This window comes from Lepidothrix coronata, unplaced genomic scaffold (assembly GCF_001604755.1).
Source record: "Lepidothrix coronata isolate B3197 unplaced genomic scaffold, Lepidothrix_coronata-1.0 Scaffold46, whole genome shotgun sequence".
NCBI classification, from domain to species: Eukaryota; Metazoa; Chordata; class Aves; order Passeriformes; family Pipridae; genus Lepidothrix; species Lepidothrix coronata.
The window spans coordinates 1,964,151-1,981,448 of NW_016690226.1; the positions used below are offsets into that span (position 1 = coordinate 1,964,151).

General features: G+C 45.5%; 1 protein-coding gene across 2 annotated transcripts; it reads right to left on the minus strand.

Annotated features, from left to right (window-relative positions):
* Positions 1-51: 51 nt before the first annotated feature.
* LOC108497272 (fatty acid amide hydrolase-like) lies at positions 52-17,285 on the minus strand. Of its 2 annotated transcripts, XM_017814764.1 has the most exons (20): positions 17,112-17,285; positions 16,963-17,019; positions 15,361-15,398; positions 13,941-14,081; positions 12,910-12,972; positions 11,641-11,761; positions 11,122-11,214; positions 9,920-10,080; positions 8,743-8,828; positions 8,444-8,527; positions 7,144-7,206; positions 6,930-7,007; positions 6,749-6,837; positions 6,030-6,066; positions 4,645-4,793; positions 4,367-4,429; positions 3,990-4,065; positions 3,276-3,360; positions 3,006-3,093; positions 52-2,446 (listed from the first exon to the last, which is right to left on the minus strand). In XM_017814764.1, exons 1-20 carry the CDS (start codon positions 17,265-17,267, stop codon positions 2,336-2,338), a joined length of 1,839 nt encoding a protein of 612 aa, XP_017670253.1. In that variant the 5' UTR covers positions 17,268-17,285; the 3' UTR covers positions 52-2,335. The 2 variants fall into 2 exon arrangements, with proteins under 2 accessions (XP_017670253.1, XP_017670254.1); XM_017814765.1 differs by lacking the exons at positions 16,963-17,019; positions 17,112-17,285 and adding an exon at positions 16,524-16,876.
* Between the last annotated feature and the right edge of the window lie 13 nt (positions 17,286-17,298).

Here is a 17,298-nt window from a genome sequence, read left to right on the forward strand (position 1 = left end):
TAGAATTTGGATACGCTGACAGCCAGGGGAAAAAAAGAAAACACTGGGGCCTTTCACATAGATAAGTAAAGTTTATTTTGGTAACCTCACTACCAGGAAAGTCTTGCATTGAAAATGTGCACTGATGAGATACGTTTAGGCAAAGGCAGGAAGCAGTGTGTGAAAAGAGTGACTAAGTTACTGTCAGTCAGTAAAAACTCTCAGTTCTTTCTTCCCACTGTTAGCAGGATGCAAGTATTGTTTTTTAAAAATAATGAACTATTTACTTTAGCCTCTCTCCTCCCAGCAACTTGAGCTCCCTCTCTATGCCAAGGGAATGAACTAAACATTCAAATCATAACTTTAGGGTAGTAAATAATTTCAGAATGGATTTGAAATAAATAGATTCACCTAGCAGGATGGTAATTGAATATTTTAGACATCCATCTTTATGCCCTCGAGCAATAGCATAGAATTAGGAATATTCAGCTATTTTCTTCAAGCAGTACTGTTCCTTGCAGAAATTTATTCTTGTCAAACATTTACCACCACCCTTATTGCTAACATTTCAGCAGTGTTTCACTCTAAGGTATGTTGACAGTGTTTAATAACTTATGGTTAATAACAGAGGAAATACTTTGCTTTTAAACCATTCCTCATAAAGCTAAACTGTACTAGAATCTAGAGAACAAACACTTTTGGCAGTATCGCAGAGGAATTAAAGGTCAAAGACTGTCAAACATATAATTAATTTAACTGTGGATGCTGGTGACAGCTGATGGTAGGAGTTGATGCTTTAACTCAGGTAATTAAGGAGATGGTAGTGCAAGTTCTTCCATTCAGATGCCATCTGACAACTTCAGCCATTAGTAAAGAGCTAGCTATGGTTAAACAGTGGATAGATATGGGGGAAAAAAAACCCCAAAACTACTGAGTTTGGGAGAAACTGCAACTACTTTCTGCTGCTTCTTTCCTTCCAAGCAACATAAGAACACAGTGATCTCTGCTCCTGTCTGTAGGGCAGCTCCTCCAGCAGCCTGACCACAAGCCCAGGATACCTGATCAGGTAGGCAACAGGAGATGCCTCTGAGCATTAACCCCAAGCTACCCTGAAATGAACGCAAATGCTTAGGTTTAGTCGCTCCTAGGCCTTTTCTTCTTTCATGTGGCCCTAGTGCTGCTGGCGGGACACAGGTACTCATGAACCTACAGCCTGAAGCCTTTCAGTAAAACACAATACTGTGGCTTAGAGCCATGCCATGCTTTATGTAGTAATCCATGTCTTAATTCTACCGTGATTACTTCAGGAAGTGCTTTTGGGATAAGAGAAGGCTGGCATCTTATCTAGAGCAGGCTCTTTGCTGCACGTGGCTTTGTGCAACACTTTCTTGCATCCAGCCTCAACTTTCGCAGTAGTTCAGTAGCATTTCCTACAAATTTCAGCTGTTTCTAATAGCTGCCTCAGCACTCTTAGAACAGTACTTTCTCTGCATTATCCAGTAGTTTATTCCGTTTGGACATCTAAATGATAGTAGGTTTATACTCAAGCAACCAGCGGAAGAAAAAGAGACCCTCCAGGTGTTAGCTTGGGAAATAGAGATGTGCAAAGGAAAGCCAGAACCCTGAAACAGGGGTTTGGGTCAGAGTTAATGAGGGTTCCTGCTCTGATTTTTCCTGCTCTGATTTTTCCTTCCCTTCCATGCAAGGCTGAAGGCAGGCAGGACTCTTAGGCAGTGAGCACACCCAGAGTGTTGGCAGTATGAGGGACAAGCACAGTGACACTTCCATACCTATGGGATTTCTGCTTTGCTCTGAGGGACTAAGTACAGGGCCAAAACAAACACTGCCTGATTGCAGGTGTGTTAAGAGCCTCCTCATTCCAAGAGAGCTAGGCATTATTCGCTGCCCTTCCCCTTCAAAAACAGGACCTTTGTTATATCCTAGAGCAGGAGAAGTTCCATTGGAAGGTTTAAGGCCTAGAGATTGTACCTTTCCATTTACAGTAGTATGAACTACCTGCATGCAGTCCTGTAGATGCAGGTAGTCTTCCATCTGTACACAGGACCCCTACGTGGGAAGAAATTGTAGAAGATAGTTGCAGCTTCTCCTGCAAAAACAAAGCAAGGAACTAGCACAGTTGGTCTCCCTAGTATAAACTAGGCCATCTGACAAGCAGGGAGCAGAAATTGTGTCTGCTCAGCATCAGTGCCTCCTTAGATCAGTGGTTCATCCCCATTCCTCAAATGAGCCTGCTACTAAGCCTTTCAGATAAACATTGAAAACAAGTCCACTCTTAATACTTGGTCAGGTCAGACTAGGGAAAAAAAAAGACTTAATCCCCAACTCGGTCACTCTGTCATGCAAGGATGTCATAATAAATGGATGGTTTTTTGGTCTGGGAACGGAACTGCTCTAGCTTTAGGCCAATCCTCAGAAGAACAGCTTCATCCCACCATTTTGCCATGACCTGGGAGAAGATGAGAGAAGCAGAGAGTGAAAGGAGGGGAAAAAAAAAAACAAAGTAGCATCATCACATATAGACACTCTTGAAAGCCCCAGAATACATAACAGAAAACAGAATTTCCCTCCCACCCCCCCAACATCACAAAAAGACAAGTTTTCCTCTTTTACCCCAGTAAGTATGACATCACTGCATTTGGGATAAAGGCAGCTGTGTGACTTCTAATTGCAAGACAGGGACCTTTCCATTACATGTGACCCATTTCAAGAGGGAAGGACTTAAAGGAAATGAGAAATAAGAGAGGAAAGAGTAGTGACAAATATTGGGTACCGATGCAAATAGCCAGGGAAAGAAATCTATCTCAAAGATACCTGAAGAGTCCCTCTGCCCTTCAGGAGTGAGTTACTCTGAGGCAAATCACCCACAAGTTAAAACTTCTATTTCTAGTAGCTGCCAATTCCTCAAATGAGCTGTGTGGAACAGCAGGAACCTGGTTATAAGTGGCTCAAGACAAATCTAGCTGGGGATTTTGTGACCCAGTTTTCAACAAAAATCCAGTACTTGCCTGGAGGTTGATAGGAAGCCCATATGTAGAATATCCAATGGGGACCACAATGCCTGGTATCCCAGTGAAGTTACCAAGCTGAATGAACCTGGGGGGAAAAGCTGTAATCAGCATTCTTGACTTGGGACAGCAGCAAATTCATCCTTTCTTGGGAGAGGCAGCTAGCATCAATCTCTCCTGCCTTACAGCCTGAGCTTCTTCAGTTGGTGCAGCTAGTCTCCAGCTGTTCCCAAACTTTTGTTTGTGTACTGCAAGTAACATTGTTCTTACCTCATGGAGCGGACTGTGAAGGACATATCGCTGCACCCAGTCAAGAGGTCAGATTCATAAATTCTTGGGGCAGTGCAAGGAACAGCTGTGGAGGAATCACAAAATGACTGTAATGAAAAGGGACCTCAAGAAGTCATCCTGTCTAACCTTCTGACTCAAGAATGGTCAGCTAGCTCAGGTTTCCCAGGACCATGTCCAAATGGCTTTTGAATATTCCCAGGGATGAGGATTCCACAGGCTCTCTGGGCAACCTGATGCAGTGCTTAAAGAGCAAAAGAAGAGTCAGACAGTGGGCAATCTTTAAAGAACAGCTCAGTTCACTAAAGCCACATGTTTGATATCACAGTGGTGATGCAAACTCATGCAAGTTGCTGGGATTTACGAATAAAGCAGTTAGCTTGTATTTAGAGCAAGAACACTGCATACATAAGTACATATCCAGTCCCTCCTGTGCGTATGTGCTGGCTCTATACCTCCTGTCTCAAGCACCAAGGGAGAATTTGTCACTGCCATGGATACAACCAATAAATCTAGAAATACGCAGCAGTCTTTCTAACCAGGCTGCATTATCCTCTAAAGGCTTGAGGCACAGCAAAGTATTTGCACAGAAGTCATACTCTTAAAAACTGAGGTGGGAAAGTTAATGGAGTGACTGTTCTTAAAAGGCACCACAGAGCTGTTGGGGACTGGCTCTTTGGCCAAGAATGGCAATACCTGGTGTAAGGATACAGTTCACAGTGCTGAAGATCTCTCGCAAAAATGCCATGCTCCGAGTTCTCTGCCGATTTGCCTGCAAGCAGAGAGAACAGTGTCTGACCAGAACCTCTTGGTTCACGAGGCTCATGTTTGATGTTGACAGACTGCCCATTAGAGCCTCTACCTTTGCAAGACACCATTCCTGCAATCTGGATTCACGATGCAGGACAGGTGGCATGTCCTCTGTGGTGCCCCACCATTCAGCATGATTTCACAGCTGAGAGCAGTTAGAGCTGGGTGACATGTTCCCACATGTATGGGGAAGTTAAGCCTCTACCCCACCTGTAAAATTTCACTATATACCTCCCTTTGGCCTTCACCACTATGTTCCTTACCGTAATATAATCCAGAGCTGTGAACTGGCAAGCCAAGGCCAGGTTAGCCCGAGTGTCCAAATTCTGAAATAAAAAACACTGATCAAGGTTCTGCTTGCAAGAAACTGAATTGTGACAGCCCAGGAGTTCTCTTCCAGGTCTGTTCTCCTGTACTGGTAGTCATCCAACAGGTAGTTTGTCATAGAAGGAGGAAAGCCTCAGGTTTCTCACTGACATGATATTTGTGCTGCATCAGCCCAGGACAACTACTGCCATTGCTCCAAGCTGCTACTACTTACCATTTCCTGGAAATGTTTATTGAAGTCAGGTTGCAGGAAGTCTCTCATCTCACTGAGAATGCAGATTACATGTGCTACTCGAGCTTCCTCCATCTCTGGAAGAGAGACTTCAACCACATTGGCTCCCAAACTCTGCAGGTGCTCCACCGCTGTGTACAGAACAGGTAAGCACAGACAGCATCCCTGAGTTCACCAGGCTGCACAGAAGGGCTGCAAATCTCCAACCCCTTGCCAAATTAGAGACCCCCCCAGGCCACAAGCACCTTCAGTGCACCACATGGTATGCAGGCTGCTGCAGCTGCTTCTCACAGGTAAAAGCTTAAGGAGACCTCAGTATTCCAACGGGGCAGGGGTAGGGGCTTGCCCACAGGTTCCTAACTTAGCAGCTATAGGACAAGTTCACTCTTTCCCTCCAGCCCCTCAGTTAAGCCAAAGAGTAAAAGGTGGACTGCCAATGCTTCCCTGAGCACTTCACATGACCGCTATTCTATCAGCATGAAGTGATTATTTAGCATCATGAGATTTCCATTCAGGGCTTCTTCTGAACCATAATGGTGGAGGAACCCGGGAGATACTCAAGAGACCAGGTCAACAGTACAGGGTCACTAAATCCTGATGCATTTTAACAAGGCTGAACACCAAAACTTTAGGAAAAGTGAATCTTTTGCAGTCTAAAAAGAATCCTTTCTTTGGCCCCAACTTATTCATAAATACATACCCAAGCTTGCCTATTTCACTGGCCTATGGTGCAGCTCTCCTAAGAAAATACTATAGAAGTGTGTCTTTGGAAATAAGGAGGCTGAAGAAAATCCAGGCAAAGCCTGAATACTGTGAACTATCTCAGCTCCAATGCACAGGAGGCCAACTACTATACCAACCATTGTAGTCCTTCTCCCCCACCCCCAAATACTCTGCAGGGTCAATTTTACTTAGTCTAAACTCTGACAAAGCCACTCTAAAGGCACCATTTGGCTGCTTTCAAGGAAATGCCACAGGACTGGATACATCACAAAGACTTAGCACTGTCTTACTATTGAGTATTATGTTGTGAAACAAGGCCCTCCCTTAAAAGTCTTTTACCATTAAAGCTTGCAGAGTAAGTATTACTGAGCACAGATCTGTCTTTATACAGACAGAGGCTGAGCACACTGGACTGCATTCTTCCATTGTAATCCGACAAGCCTACAACCGCTGAGATTTTTAACCCTCAGCAGTCAGGAGGGCTTCCCCAACACAAAGCTACTGCTGTTTGTCCAGCCAGACCCCTTTAAGCAACTATCTTTAAGGACTTGAAGAGAGGTCTTTTTAATGCATACATAAAAGGAGCACCAAGTGATACCATAACATCAGGCAGAATAAGAGACTTACAGACTTTTCCTCTTTACCTTTCTCGCAGATGGACAGGACTTCAGCATCACATGCCTAAAGAATAACAGGAAAGAACTAAGTAGACTTTAATAAGTGCCCTCCTCTTGGTGAGCACACTCACCAGGACTTCGGTCCTTATGGTGCCTTCCTCATTCCTGTCCCTAATGGTAATTAAACAGCCCTCCAGACTGCCTTAGGCCACCTGCTCCAAGAGAACAGCTTGCAGCTCACACCCCAAGGAAAAGGAAATATCATCTTTTCTTCCTCTGCACAGTGGCAGAGCCAGTAAGTCTTTTTTTTCCTCCAGGGAAGAATTCTGAGAACATTTGTGGGGTTGCATTACAATTGCCAAGCAGTACTAGCTTGCAAGCCCAGTTTCTACACTGATACTCAGCAGCTACAGCATTGTCACCAAGCAGATACACTAATTTTCCTCATTTGATTTTAAACTAACTGCCATTCATAATGAGTTCAGAATCATTTTCTCCAATAGAATCAGCAGTGTGAGGAAGCATACTGCCATCAACTGTAGTTGTTACCTTTGCTCATGTCTCCAACAGACTTTTCAAAAGGCTGCCTTAGAAAAAAATTTACCCATGTTGCTGTTTTCACACAGGCTATATTATCTTCCAACTATGGACTAAATATGAGAAGCTCTAATGATGACAGACAAGAGAACATCGTATTCCTTTAAAATCTCATTTTGCAAAGCAGCAGAGTGAGATAGAATAGGTACCTTAAAAAATGTCCAGTCCACTCCCAGATTTAAGCCTTTCAGGTCAGGAGCACACATATCAGATAGGGTTGCTTTGGGCTGTTTTAGTCCTGCAGGGAACAAAGAAGAGTTCCTCCTTTTAACTAGGATGCCTCTAGGAAGACAGAGCATCTGGGTTCAGGGACGGAGAGGGCTCACCTACCATATGGATAGAGGGGGTCTGGCTCAGCAAGGATACTGTAAACAATGGCTGCATCTGCCACTGACGAACAGATAGGGCCTGTAAAAGACAGATCAGTTATAAAAATGTGACGAGGTAAATATACCTTCCTCCCAAGATGATTTGTAGCTACAGATTGCCTCCCCTGTGAGAAGACCACATCAAGGTCCCTGAAGTGGAGCATGAGTCCTCTTACCTACGCTGACTGTGGAGTAGGAGAGTGGCAAGCTGCCATGACAACTGATGCGCCCAAATGTACCTAGAAGAACAAGAAAAGGGCAGTTAGCTAGATATCAGCAGTCACAGGGAAAAGCTGACCAGATGGCTCTGGTGCACCCAGTCAGTAAACAACCTACCCCTGCCAGTCACTTTTATGTCTACTGTTTCAGGGTCCAGTCACTCATCCTTCAGTATCCTGTTCTGCTGACCATGATCTGACTCATCAGTGAAACAGATGCATTCAGTAAATAATGAAATGGGCTTCCCCCTAAGAAATTATTTAGTTGAGGGGAAACGTGCAGGGACATTTTGGAATATACACATTTAAATATGCAGAAGCAGCATTTATGGTATGGAGGATGGAGATGCAGGAACAGGATTATCAACAGCAGCAGACACCACCCCATGGGAGATGTCACCCACTTCACCAGTGAGACTTCATGCCTAACACCAGTTGTCTTCTGCGAGTACTTGTATCGCCTTTCTGACCAGTTACATTTTTGTCATCATCATCATCTTCCTCAGATGAATCACAATTAGTGAAGTTGACCACATGCAAAGGATGGAAAGAGAGTAATGGCTGAGTATCTGGTCTCAGATGAAGCAGCTGAGATACTTCAGCATGATAAACCCTTCCCAAAAGCCAGCATCTCTTCCAAGTGACAACCCTGCCTCACCATGTTCCATGCTGTAGACACTGCCCTGTGCATTTCTTCTGTCCTCTGCACATTTTCCTTGATTATATTAATTCTTACTGCAAAAACTGCATTGCTACTCCTTGTAACACTGAGATAAGAAGGAATGGCTACATCCTGATTCCATACAAGCGTATTACCAGGTTTTTAACTTTCCAGATACAAATCTGAGCAGCATCAGCCTCTCCATATAACTGGGGTGATGGCAACCTATCATGGGTGGAGATACTTTTCATCAGCTCAATACAGATACCCAACTATGTTGGGAACACCTCCCAGTACAGAAAGAAGAATGAAGAGGGGCGAGTGGATGAAAACGAAAAGCAGCATGCATACTTTGTTTAGCATTTGACTTAAGTAAGTTGACTTAACTAAGCTGAACATCTGTTCAATAGCCAGTACAGAGAATAATTCCATGCTGCCAGCCTAACCCGCATGCCTCCTGGGGTCTTACACTCCAGAGTTTCTCTGGTCAAGTTTTACTTGACAGGAATTAACAGACTATGCCCAACTTGTTTGTGGCATTATGTCTGAAAGACCAACCAGGCAAACACAGCCCCCTCCATGATTAAACAGCTCTACCTTTCAGCCCCACCACACCACAGAATGAAGCAGGAATCCTCACAGAGCCTCCTCCATCTGTGCCAATAGCCACCGGGCAGAGACCTACAAAAAACCCACACATTAGCCTGTGATCAGAGAGACATCATTTTGCCCTGTCCACTCTACCAGCAGCTGTAGCCAAGAAAGCACAGAGAGCTCTCTGTTTAGCCAGGAGTTCCCTCCAGCTTCTAAACCCCCTCATAAAAACTAAATGCCTGAGGTCCCTTGGCTCAGGACCTTCCTCCCACCACCTCTGAGCTCCGTGTAGGACCACCTACCTGCTGCCACAGCTGCTGCTGACCCACTGGAGCTCCCACCTGTGAAGTGGTTAGGCTTGTAGGGATTCCTAGGGATCTTGTGGTACCTGAAGCAAAAACAAAGAGCGTTTAATCTTTTCCTAGGAAGGACTGCGTGCACTACAGTGCAGAAAAAGATCCAGAAACACAGCTCAGAGATTCTGATCTCTTGGTAAAGAGACATCATTTAATCTCAGAAAGAGCCATGTCCCTAGAAAACAGAATGTAAAAAAGACTTCTGCCTCAAGAGTACAACCGCATTAGTGTAAGCAGCCGATCCAAAAGAGACAGACACAAGGCAAGAGAAAAGATGCTGCTCCAGCTCTTCTGTCTGCAATGGCACCATGCCATCACTGCATGCCACAGGGCATTAAGCAATTCCAAAAGGTAGAGCAGTTGATGGCCAGCAATCCTTACAGATAAGCAAGTCATTATCCCCACCTCTGCCCTTTATCTCAGAGCAGCAGCTCCCAAAGTCTCCAATCTGACCACGACCTCCAGACACCAAAGAGGTCTGGCACGTGGCTGGGTATCCAGCCAACCTCACACAGTGAGGAAATGCCCTGGCACGCTGTTGCTGCAGAGGGGGAGCCCTAGTTCCATCCAGCTGCATGTGCATGAAGTGTGGCTCTACTCAAGGCTTATCAAGGCTGTGAGAACCACTGCTCTGGAACTGCAGTTCTTGTCTTGGCTATAGTGAAGAATTCTCAACAGTAAAGCAAATTCCAGTGAACTTCTTTTAGCTAGGAAACAAAACCACTACGTTCTGAGACGACTGTACCTTTTTCTCACTGTTCTGGGCCTTCAGCCATTACTGTGGCTGAGCATTACATTACTATTTATTTGTTTTCTGTCATGGCTTTTGTCTACCATTCATCCTATAAATATTCACACCTCCTGGCAAACCAAGTTCCTTACTCAGCAGACAACACTCAGATCCTCTCCTTCCTTTGGTTTCAGGAGCCTTCAGGCTTCCACAGCTACTCTGACCCTCTAATCTACAACGCTGGGTTTTCATACCCCCAGGGTTCTCTCTGTATGGGATGTTTCCATCAGTTTTATTCTCATGTGCTTGCCCTTATTTTTGTATCCTTCCCAGTTCTGGACAGTCCTATAGGTATTTCTAGACTGGGGGAAGAGAGAGGAAAGGGATTTTTACCTATTAGGGTTGCATCCAGTTGTTCCAGTCCCTAGTTCATGCATGTTTGAGACCCCAATAATGATAGCCCCAGCCTCTCGCAACTTCTTGGCCACAGTAGCATCTTCTCTTTCTGGCTCTGTCCCAAGATACACTGTTCCCGCTCGGTGATGGTAAGGTACCTTAGCAAGAACACACCTTATTATTCATTCCAAAACCCCGGTACAGTGCACACATGCACATAAAACCCTGTGCATGCTGCACATGCACACTTCAACACCACAACAGATCCTGGACATTGGGACCCGTGGAGGTAAGGGCTAGGAAGCATCACTCTTCAGCTTGTCCTGTTTTGGTCTCTGTTAGGAGGGACACCTAACCCTGCAATATTTGGTCCTTCTCTCGTGCAGAGGAGTCCTTTTCATACTGTGATACAGCAGAGCAGAAACATGTAGATGGTCTTAGTCTGCCTCTCTGCAGCAATGTGATTGCAGAACAATCACCTTGGCCCCACAGCACACAGCTCCTTGTTCCATGTTTCTATGGACAGAGCTACAGCAATTCAGATCCGCAGTGCTTTGAAACAAGGCATCAAGATTAGTTGAATGCCAAAATACCAGATGGACTTATTTCCAGGGTATGCTAAGAACTCTTCACTTCGAGGTAGCAGTAGAAGAATCTGTACATGAACAGGACTCCCACCCTACAGGTAGGTCTCTGCAGAGCCTACAACAGCCTGATGGCACTGCCAGGAGTATTTACTGGTAACTATTGTTGGGACCACAGGTAAAAATCCTTGTCAGTAGGGATTTTCAAAATAACTTGCATATTTCTGACACATATTATTTTAAGGTAAGGAGAGAGGGATGCTTTGCCAGTGGAGCAGAGTCAGCGCCCAAGAAACACAGACAGTTACACCCACCACTACAGATGCTTTTATACATTCTCATTTCATCATATGACAGACCGCTTCCCACACCCACACTCTACTCCCTATGGATTCAAGAGATCGGTACAAGATATGGAACATGTCTGCTGTATGCAAGATCTGTCTTCAGCTTGCAAAAATTGTTAATCCTACTCATTGCAAACCCACATACTACCCCTTATTACAAACATATTCTCAGGCTTCTGCTGAGGAGTTGGCCTTAAAACCTTGTTGCAGTGGGTTGCCCAGGTTGACCACCTGCAGCACGAACTGGCAGCTAGACAAGGAAACTCACCACTTTGAGCTCTTCTTTCAGACACACTGGGATGCCATCCAGATAAGACAGGGTACATTTATTCCTGTAACGAGTAGTGGAGGCCTCAGCCATCTGCACAGAATAAAAAAATCACCATGTGTTATATATACTTAGCTAAGCTGAAGGTCATCACCAATATCAGAATGGATACCAAAAATTACTTTCTCAGGTTTTTACTAAGCCAAATTATCAAAGTTTCTTTCTTCCACCATATGCTCGTGAGAAACTACTACTTGGAAGCATCTGTGTTAATGGATGCCACATAAGCACAGAAGTCCTGTTACAAACATAGTCATCCAGCAGAAACGGATTGCTTTAATGCTACCTCTCTTTGCAGGAAGGAAAACAAACTTGTTTGTAATCCTCTAAACACAGAAGAAGGAAAAATGTACTTATTTTGCTGTGCAATGTATCAGCAGAAGAGCCTCTAACCCTTCCAATGGATACTACTGCTCTTGGGGTGGCAGAGGCCCCTTTCCTACCAGAGGCAGACATTACCAGCATTATTTGCTCCCGGTCCCACTGCACTATTGCTCTGAGTGGGGGCGTGGATTTGTCGCAGTCCTCCAGCACGGCAATGATGTTCTTGGCTACCTGAGATGGCGTCAGCTTCCCACTCCTACAGGACAGAAGAAGTTGGGACCTTGTTACAAGACCTCCCCACACCACACCCACACACAGGGTTTGTCTCCCATACAGCAACATGGCAGCTGTCACAGGTGTAAGCAAGAACTAGGTAAGAATCTCTGCGTGGTGATGATTTCAACACGGTTGACACCGTCAAGACAGGAGATTCCCTTCCTTAAGGAGAGAACTTGCCTACACAGCAGGTCCCCAGCCCTTAGAGCAGGGCAAGAGTTAGGAGTTACCACATACTCCTGAATCACCAAATAACAGAGATGAACAGGTGACAGTTTTACAGAGTCCTCAAGCTCATGAAAGCTTGAAGTTATGAAACTGCCAGTTACCACGAGCTAAGACCAAGAGGCCAGGCCCCTTTATACAGGTTTCCCATTACAGAGAAGGGGCTCCCAGTAGTATTGTCATAACTCACTTTAAGAAACAGGCCTTCCCTGTCTCCTGGCAAAAGGGCTGTGTTTCACCACAAACACACCAATCTCTGGCTGACACAAAAGTCAGGATGCACCTGTAACACCAGACTGCAGTGTCAGCCTTCTGCTCTAAGGCCACAGCTTGGTGGCAGAGGGGGCCCTTGAGGAACAAGTGCCATGAACACAAGAAGATTTATCTGAGCCTTCCACATCTGGCCCATGTCCCAGAGGCAAACAGGAATTACCAAGCAGCCAACAGCTCACAGAACCTCAGAGTCAGGAGTGTGCTTTCAGCCCCTTTCCAGCTGGACATATTTACTGAGTGTCACACTCAGAGGAGCACAAGGAGCTGGGGAACCAGGGGATTTACCAGAGACCCACAGTTTGTGCAACTTGCATAATCCAGATGAACTTTCATCTACTTCTCACTCATGTTTGAGCAAATAAGGTATGTAGAAATCTCTCAAGAGAAAACTGACAATAAGCCAAAGAAAATGGCATTTAAATATCCTTACAGGGCTTGTAAAGTTGTGCCAGCTCTCCCAGCTGACTTTCTTTCGTTATTCTACTAAAGGGAAAGAACAGCAGGGAGTGATGCTAAACAGTGGCACCTCAAGGACAATGCTAACAGATACCCAAAAGCTTGTGGAACAGTAGCAACCCAGAGCAGGGGAACACATGGGACAGGTTGTTCCCAGACCACAGTTTCACCTACCGGTAGCACTCCAGATAATCTTTGATGCCTTTGAAGCTAAACCCATTCCTAGCAGAATCAGACCTGCAAAGACAGGATTAAAGGGACAACAGTGAACCATCAAAGCCACCTCTGTTTAGACCTTAGCTTTCAGCATCACCGTCCAATGTATGTTTGGGCATCACTCACTCACAGCACACCAGCTGGCCAGCTGGCCTATGCATGGCAGCTAACACTGTCAGACTCTTTGCACATGTGCCAGACACCACGTATGCTAAAAGTGCCACAGAAATAAGGGATTAGTCTTAGCAGTATGTTCTAGTTCTTTCATATTTCTACTGAAAGTCAGCAGTCATTAAACTGTTCGAAATGTGTTCCAGGTTTACATTTGCTACTCACCACTGCAATATTACAGACTAGCTGAAATATACTCATAAACCTACTCCCAGGACCTCTGTCACAGTTAGATCCAGAGACAGCCAGCAGCACATACGGTGTGTGGTGTGGGAAAAGGCACCACGCAGCACACACAAGGATACACATCAGCAAACTGCTTAAAAACCAGATGGCTCTACCACTTAAGCAATAGACCATTTCTCATCACTCACTAACAAAGCTAATTTCTTGTGCACATTTTTCTTTTAAAACCTGCATTCCTTTTCCCTTCCAAGCAACCCTGGTGTTCTCTTTGAGATTCCCTGCAGGCAAGAAACAGCACACCTGCAAACTCACTTAAAGGGATCTATACACTGGCTAGTCAACCATTAAGTGCATCTGCTCTAATAGTGCAAACAGGGCGCTGGCAAGGGCAGATTTTAGTCTCTCCCCAGCAGGCAGACTCCCTGCAGCCTGGAGAATTTTCACATTGCATGTAATTACTGATGATTTATAAGGTGCAAAAGGAAAGATGACTGACAGCATTATTTGTTTCGTAAAGTGGCTGGGCGTGGAAAAAAAACAAATCTAAATTACTGACAATGAGAGCTTCCCACTAATATAAGAGTGCCAACACGTGTATTCTTCTACTTCACTCTTACACAACACATACTGACCTTGCATCTATCAGCTGCTTGATAACATCTGAAGTGCTTTTAGCCTCAGACTTGTCTCCTGTAACCTCCGCAGCAACCTCCGGGATAAACGTGGGATCTTCATGAATGTCAAGTGAACGCATAAGCGAGAAGTTGTTCAGTCTGAAAGAGAGAGAATCATTGCCAGAGTCTGCAATCTCTACCATGACTAATTTTTCAGACTGTTCAGAAGGAACCTTACCCAAGAACACTTTGTGTTAGCAGTCTGCTTTCACAGCAGGGAGTGGCAACAGTTTCAACAGCTACAAGCTAATCTCTCTTACATCTTTCCTAAAGGCAGCATCAAATCTATTCTGCTTGCTTAACAAAGCCTCCTACCTCTTGACATAAGACCAGCCAGCCTCTGTAAACCCAAAATGGGAAAGAAATGGCAAAATTTTTCGATTCACTTTAACTGGACATATCATACACAGACCAATAAAGATAGGGATGAAGAGGAAAATAAAAAGGGAAAGTAGTATAAGCCATACATTCAACCACTAATCCTGTTAAAACAAGCACCTCTTCAGACTTTTCCATGACCTGCTTCAACATAGTTTGTTTGCAACCAAATACAACAGGGATTGCAGCATAAATCCATAGCTTGGAACATAAAGCGAGGAAATTAAGACCCTGTCGCAGATGTCCAGGAATGATCTGATGTATAACAGCAGTGACACTTGTCTAGGTTTGATTCACTCATAAAGCCCATGTCCAAATAAAATTCAAGGGTAACACATTTCTCAGTGTCCTGGGATCTGCATAGATGACCCTTAAAGTGATGGGCAAACTATGGGAACCAAGTGTGAGCCTGGAGTTCCTGACACCTCTTACCTGACAGGCTCTTTGTAAAATGCACACTTGAAAGTAGTTTCTGAACAAAAACGTAAGTGTGAAAGAGGAAAGGCTGACCTAAAATAGTGAACATCTTTAAAAAGGACTTACTAAAATCTCTGAACTTTATGTCTGGCCTCATTTCCCCACTATTACTATTCTTTTACCACTATTGGTGATAAACACAGCATATTTGCACATCCACAACCTTTGAAAGAAAGACTGTCCTTTAACAAAAGAGCAAAGGCAAAAAGACACAAAGGCAAACAAAAGGCAAAGAGGCAAGCTGACTAATACAGTTTCTGTGCACCTGCCTGAGCGTGAAAAAAGGTTAATTTCTTCTGATAAAAACCCACTCAAATGAGAATAGTCAAAAAAATAACATAGTAAACAACATCTATGAAATAATCTTCCTCACTCTCCAATCAAGTTATGCAGCTTTCCCCTTAGAAAATGTCATGTCAGATAACCTAAAAGCTGTGTGCAATGTGAGTACCTTAAACCAAAAAATTAAAAAAGAAAAAAAAAAAAAGAAACTTGCAGGAGGGCAAAAACTCCCCACTCTTACCTCATTAAGAACGGCAATAAGCAGATCTGTCCAAAAGCCTAGAAAAAAAGAAAGTAGAAATGTTGGTTTGCAGCAACTTTGACCTGAACACCTTCTTCACTAGACAAGGAATGCTGAACATGCTCATGATTACTGCAGGCTTGCAGCACCCTAGAGAGCATGCAATGCTAAGCAGTAAAGAAACAGCACAAACACTTGTATTTCACACCACAAAAATGGCCTAAAAGGCTTTCTCCCACCTCTCATGTTTATATAACGAGTGTATCCTTCTGGCTCTTCTGCTTTTGTCTTTCCCCAACTCAGCACAGAAAGCCTGCATCTGAAGGCTGCAACACTGTTAAGAAGCATCTATATAGCTCCCATCCATTACTTTCCTCATGTTGCACAGACTATGCAAACACTGGATAAGGCAGAAGCTTATTATTTTATTTATCACAGTGTTAGGATCTTTCCTGTCTCTCAACCAGTTCCTGCAATAAAACGAGTCAACTTGGAAATACATGAGATATTTAGAGACTCTGTGATAGCAGATGGCTGAAAACATTCTTTGAATACTCTGATTCTGAGTGTAGAAGCACCAGCAGTCCCAAAGAGACCAGCCTGGTTCCAGCCAGGCTGGAACCTGTCTTAATAGCTCAACAATGGACTTCAAAAACATGTTATGGGATGTACAAATACAGTGTAAGCCTGACACAAGGCTCACACAGCTGGACCCACAAAGTGGTATGTTACCTCACACACTGCATAAGAATTACAGCATCTTTTTTGAAAATGCATTGTTCCTAATCTACATCTAAACTAATACAGCATAATCCTGTAGGAGATTGAGAATCTCAGGTCCCGCCTCCAAAGGAGATGTCAGGAAATGAAGCAAGCCCCTTCACCATGCCACAACGCAAAGCATAACAAGGTATTCTGATCGTTATATCTTGGAAGAAAGACACTTGTAAGGTATTCCCACAAACAAACACAGCCTACTCCTAGCTTTCATTCCATGCCCAGCAGGACACCAAGCTCTGTAACAGGTCACACTGCTGAAACAAACTTTCATGCCTATCTTGATACTGGCTCAAAAGGCCAAGCAGCAGCAACAAAATCCACCTGCATTCAGGCAGAAGCTGCTGCAAGGTGGGCAGTGCCCAGGGGCCGCAGGCTCTTCTCACCTCTCACCCCGACACAGAGCGCTCCTGTCTCCTCTGCACCTGCTAAAGTGGGGATCAACCCGCAGGCTCCCAAACTCGCCCGAGGAGAGCACCGGGGAGTCAGCCGCCTTCAGCACCATCCTAAAAACCCTACTCAGAGGGCTGAAGGGCCCAAACCCCTTGACGTCCAAGGAAAGCTGGTGGCAGCTGTATTTCGAGTTTGATACCGACTTTGGACTCTCCGCACCCAAAGACACACATGACACCCTGAGCCAAAGGCCCGCGCTCTCAGTCCTCACGGCATCACACCTGGGGGAGACAGGGTGAACACGAGAGCACGCAGAGCGCCACAACCTTCCCAGCGAACGCGGGTTTTGCCTCCGCGGCGAACCCCCGGCAGCCTCGGCCCCGCCGGGTTCTCCCCGAGCTTCACCGCCGTGTTTGCCCGGCCCGGACTCACCGTGTTGGCCATATGGACGAAGAGGCGCAGCCCGGCGCCGCACAGCCGCGGGGCCCACTGCGGAGAGGAGGCGAGAGAGAGGTGAGCGCCGGACCCCGCTGTCCCACTCCCGCCCCGCTCCCGCCCCCCCGGCCCGGCCCGGCGCTCACGATGTCCCGGGGCGGGCTCGGTGCCCCGGCCCGGCGCGGCTCCCGGCGGAGCAGCAGGGCCCCCGCGCTGCCCGTGTGCCGCCGCACGCAGCACAGGTACGCGGCGGCGGCCGCCAGCAGCGGCAGGAGCAGCAGCAGCAGCAGCGACGGCGCCATCGCTATCCTCCCACCGAGCCCTCCGACTGCC

What these genes read in the sequence shown, in the direction of transcription:
- LOC108497272 (XM_017814764.1), bottom strand. Translation starts at nt 17,267, where the DNA reads ATGGCGCCGTCGCTGCTGCTGCTGCTGCTCCTGCCGCTGCTGGCGGCC. An exon ending in TGGACTGGACATTTTTTAAG is followed by an intron (nt 6,067 to 6,748) that starts GTACCTATTCTA and finishes GTTATTCTTTAG; the next exon opens with GCATGTGATGCTGAAGTCCT. An exon ending in GAACTGTATCCTTACACCAG is followed by an intron (nt 3,361 to 3,989) that starts GTATTGCCATTC and finishes ATTCCTCCACAG; the next exon opens with CTGTTCCTTGCACTGCCCCA.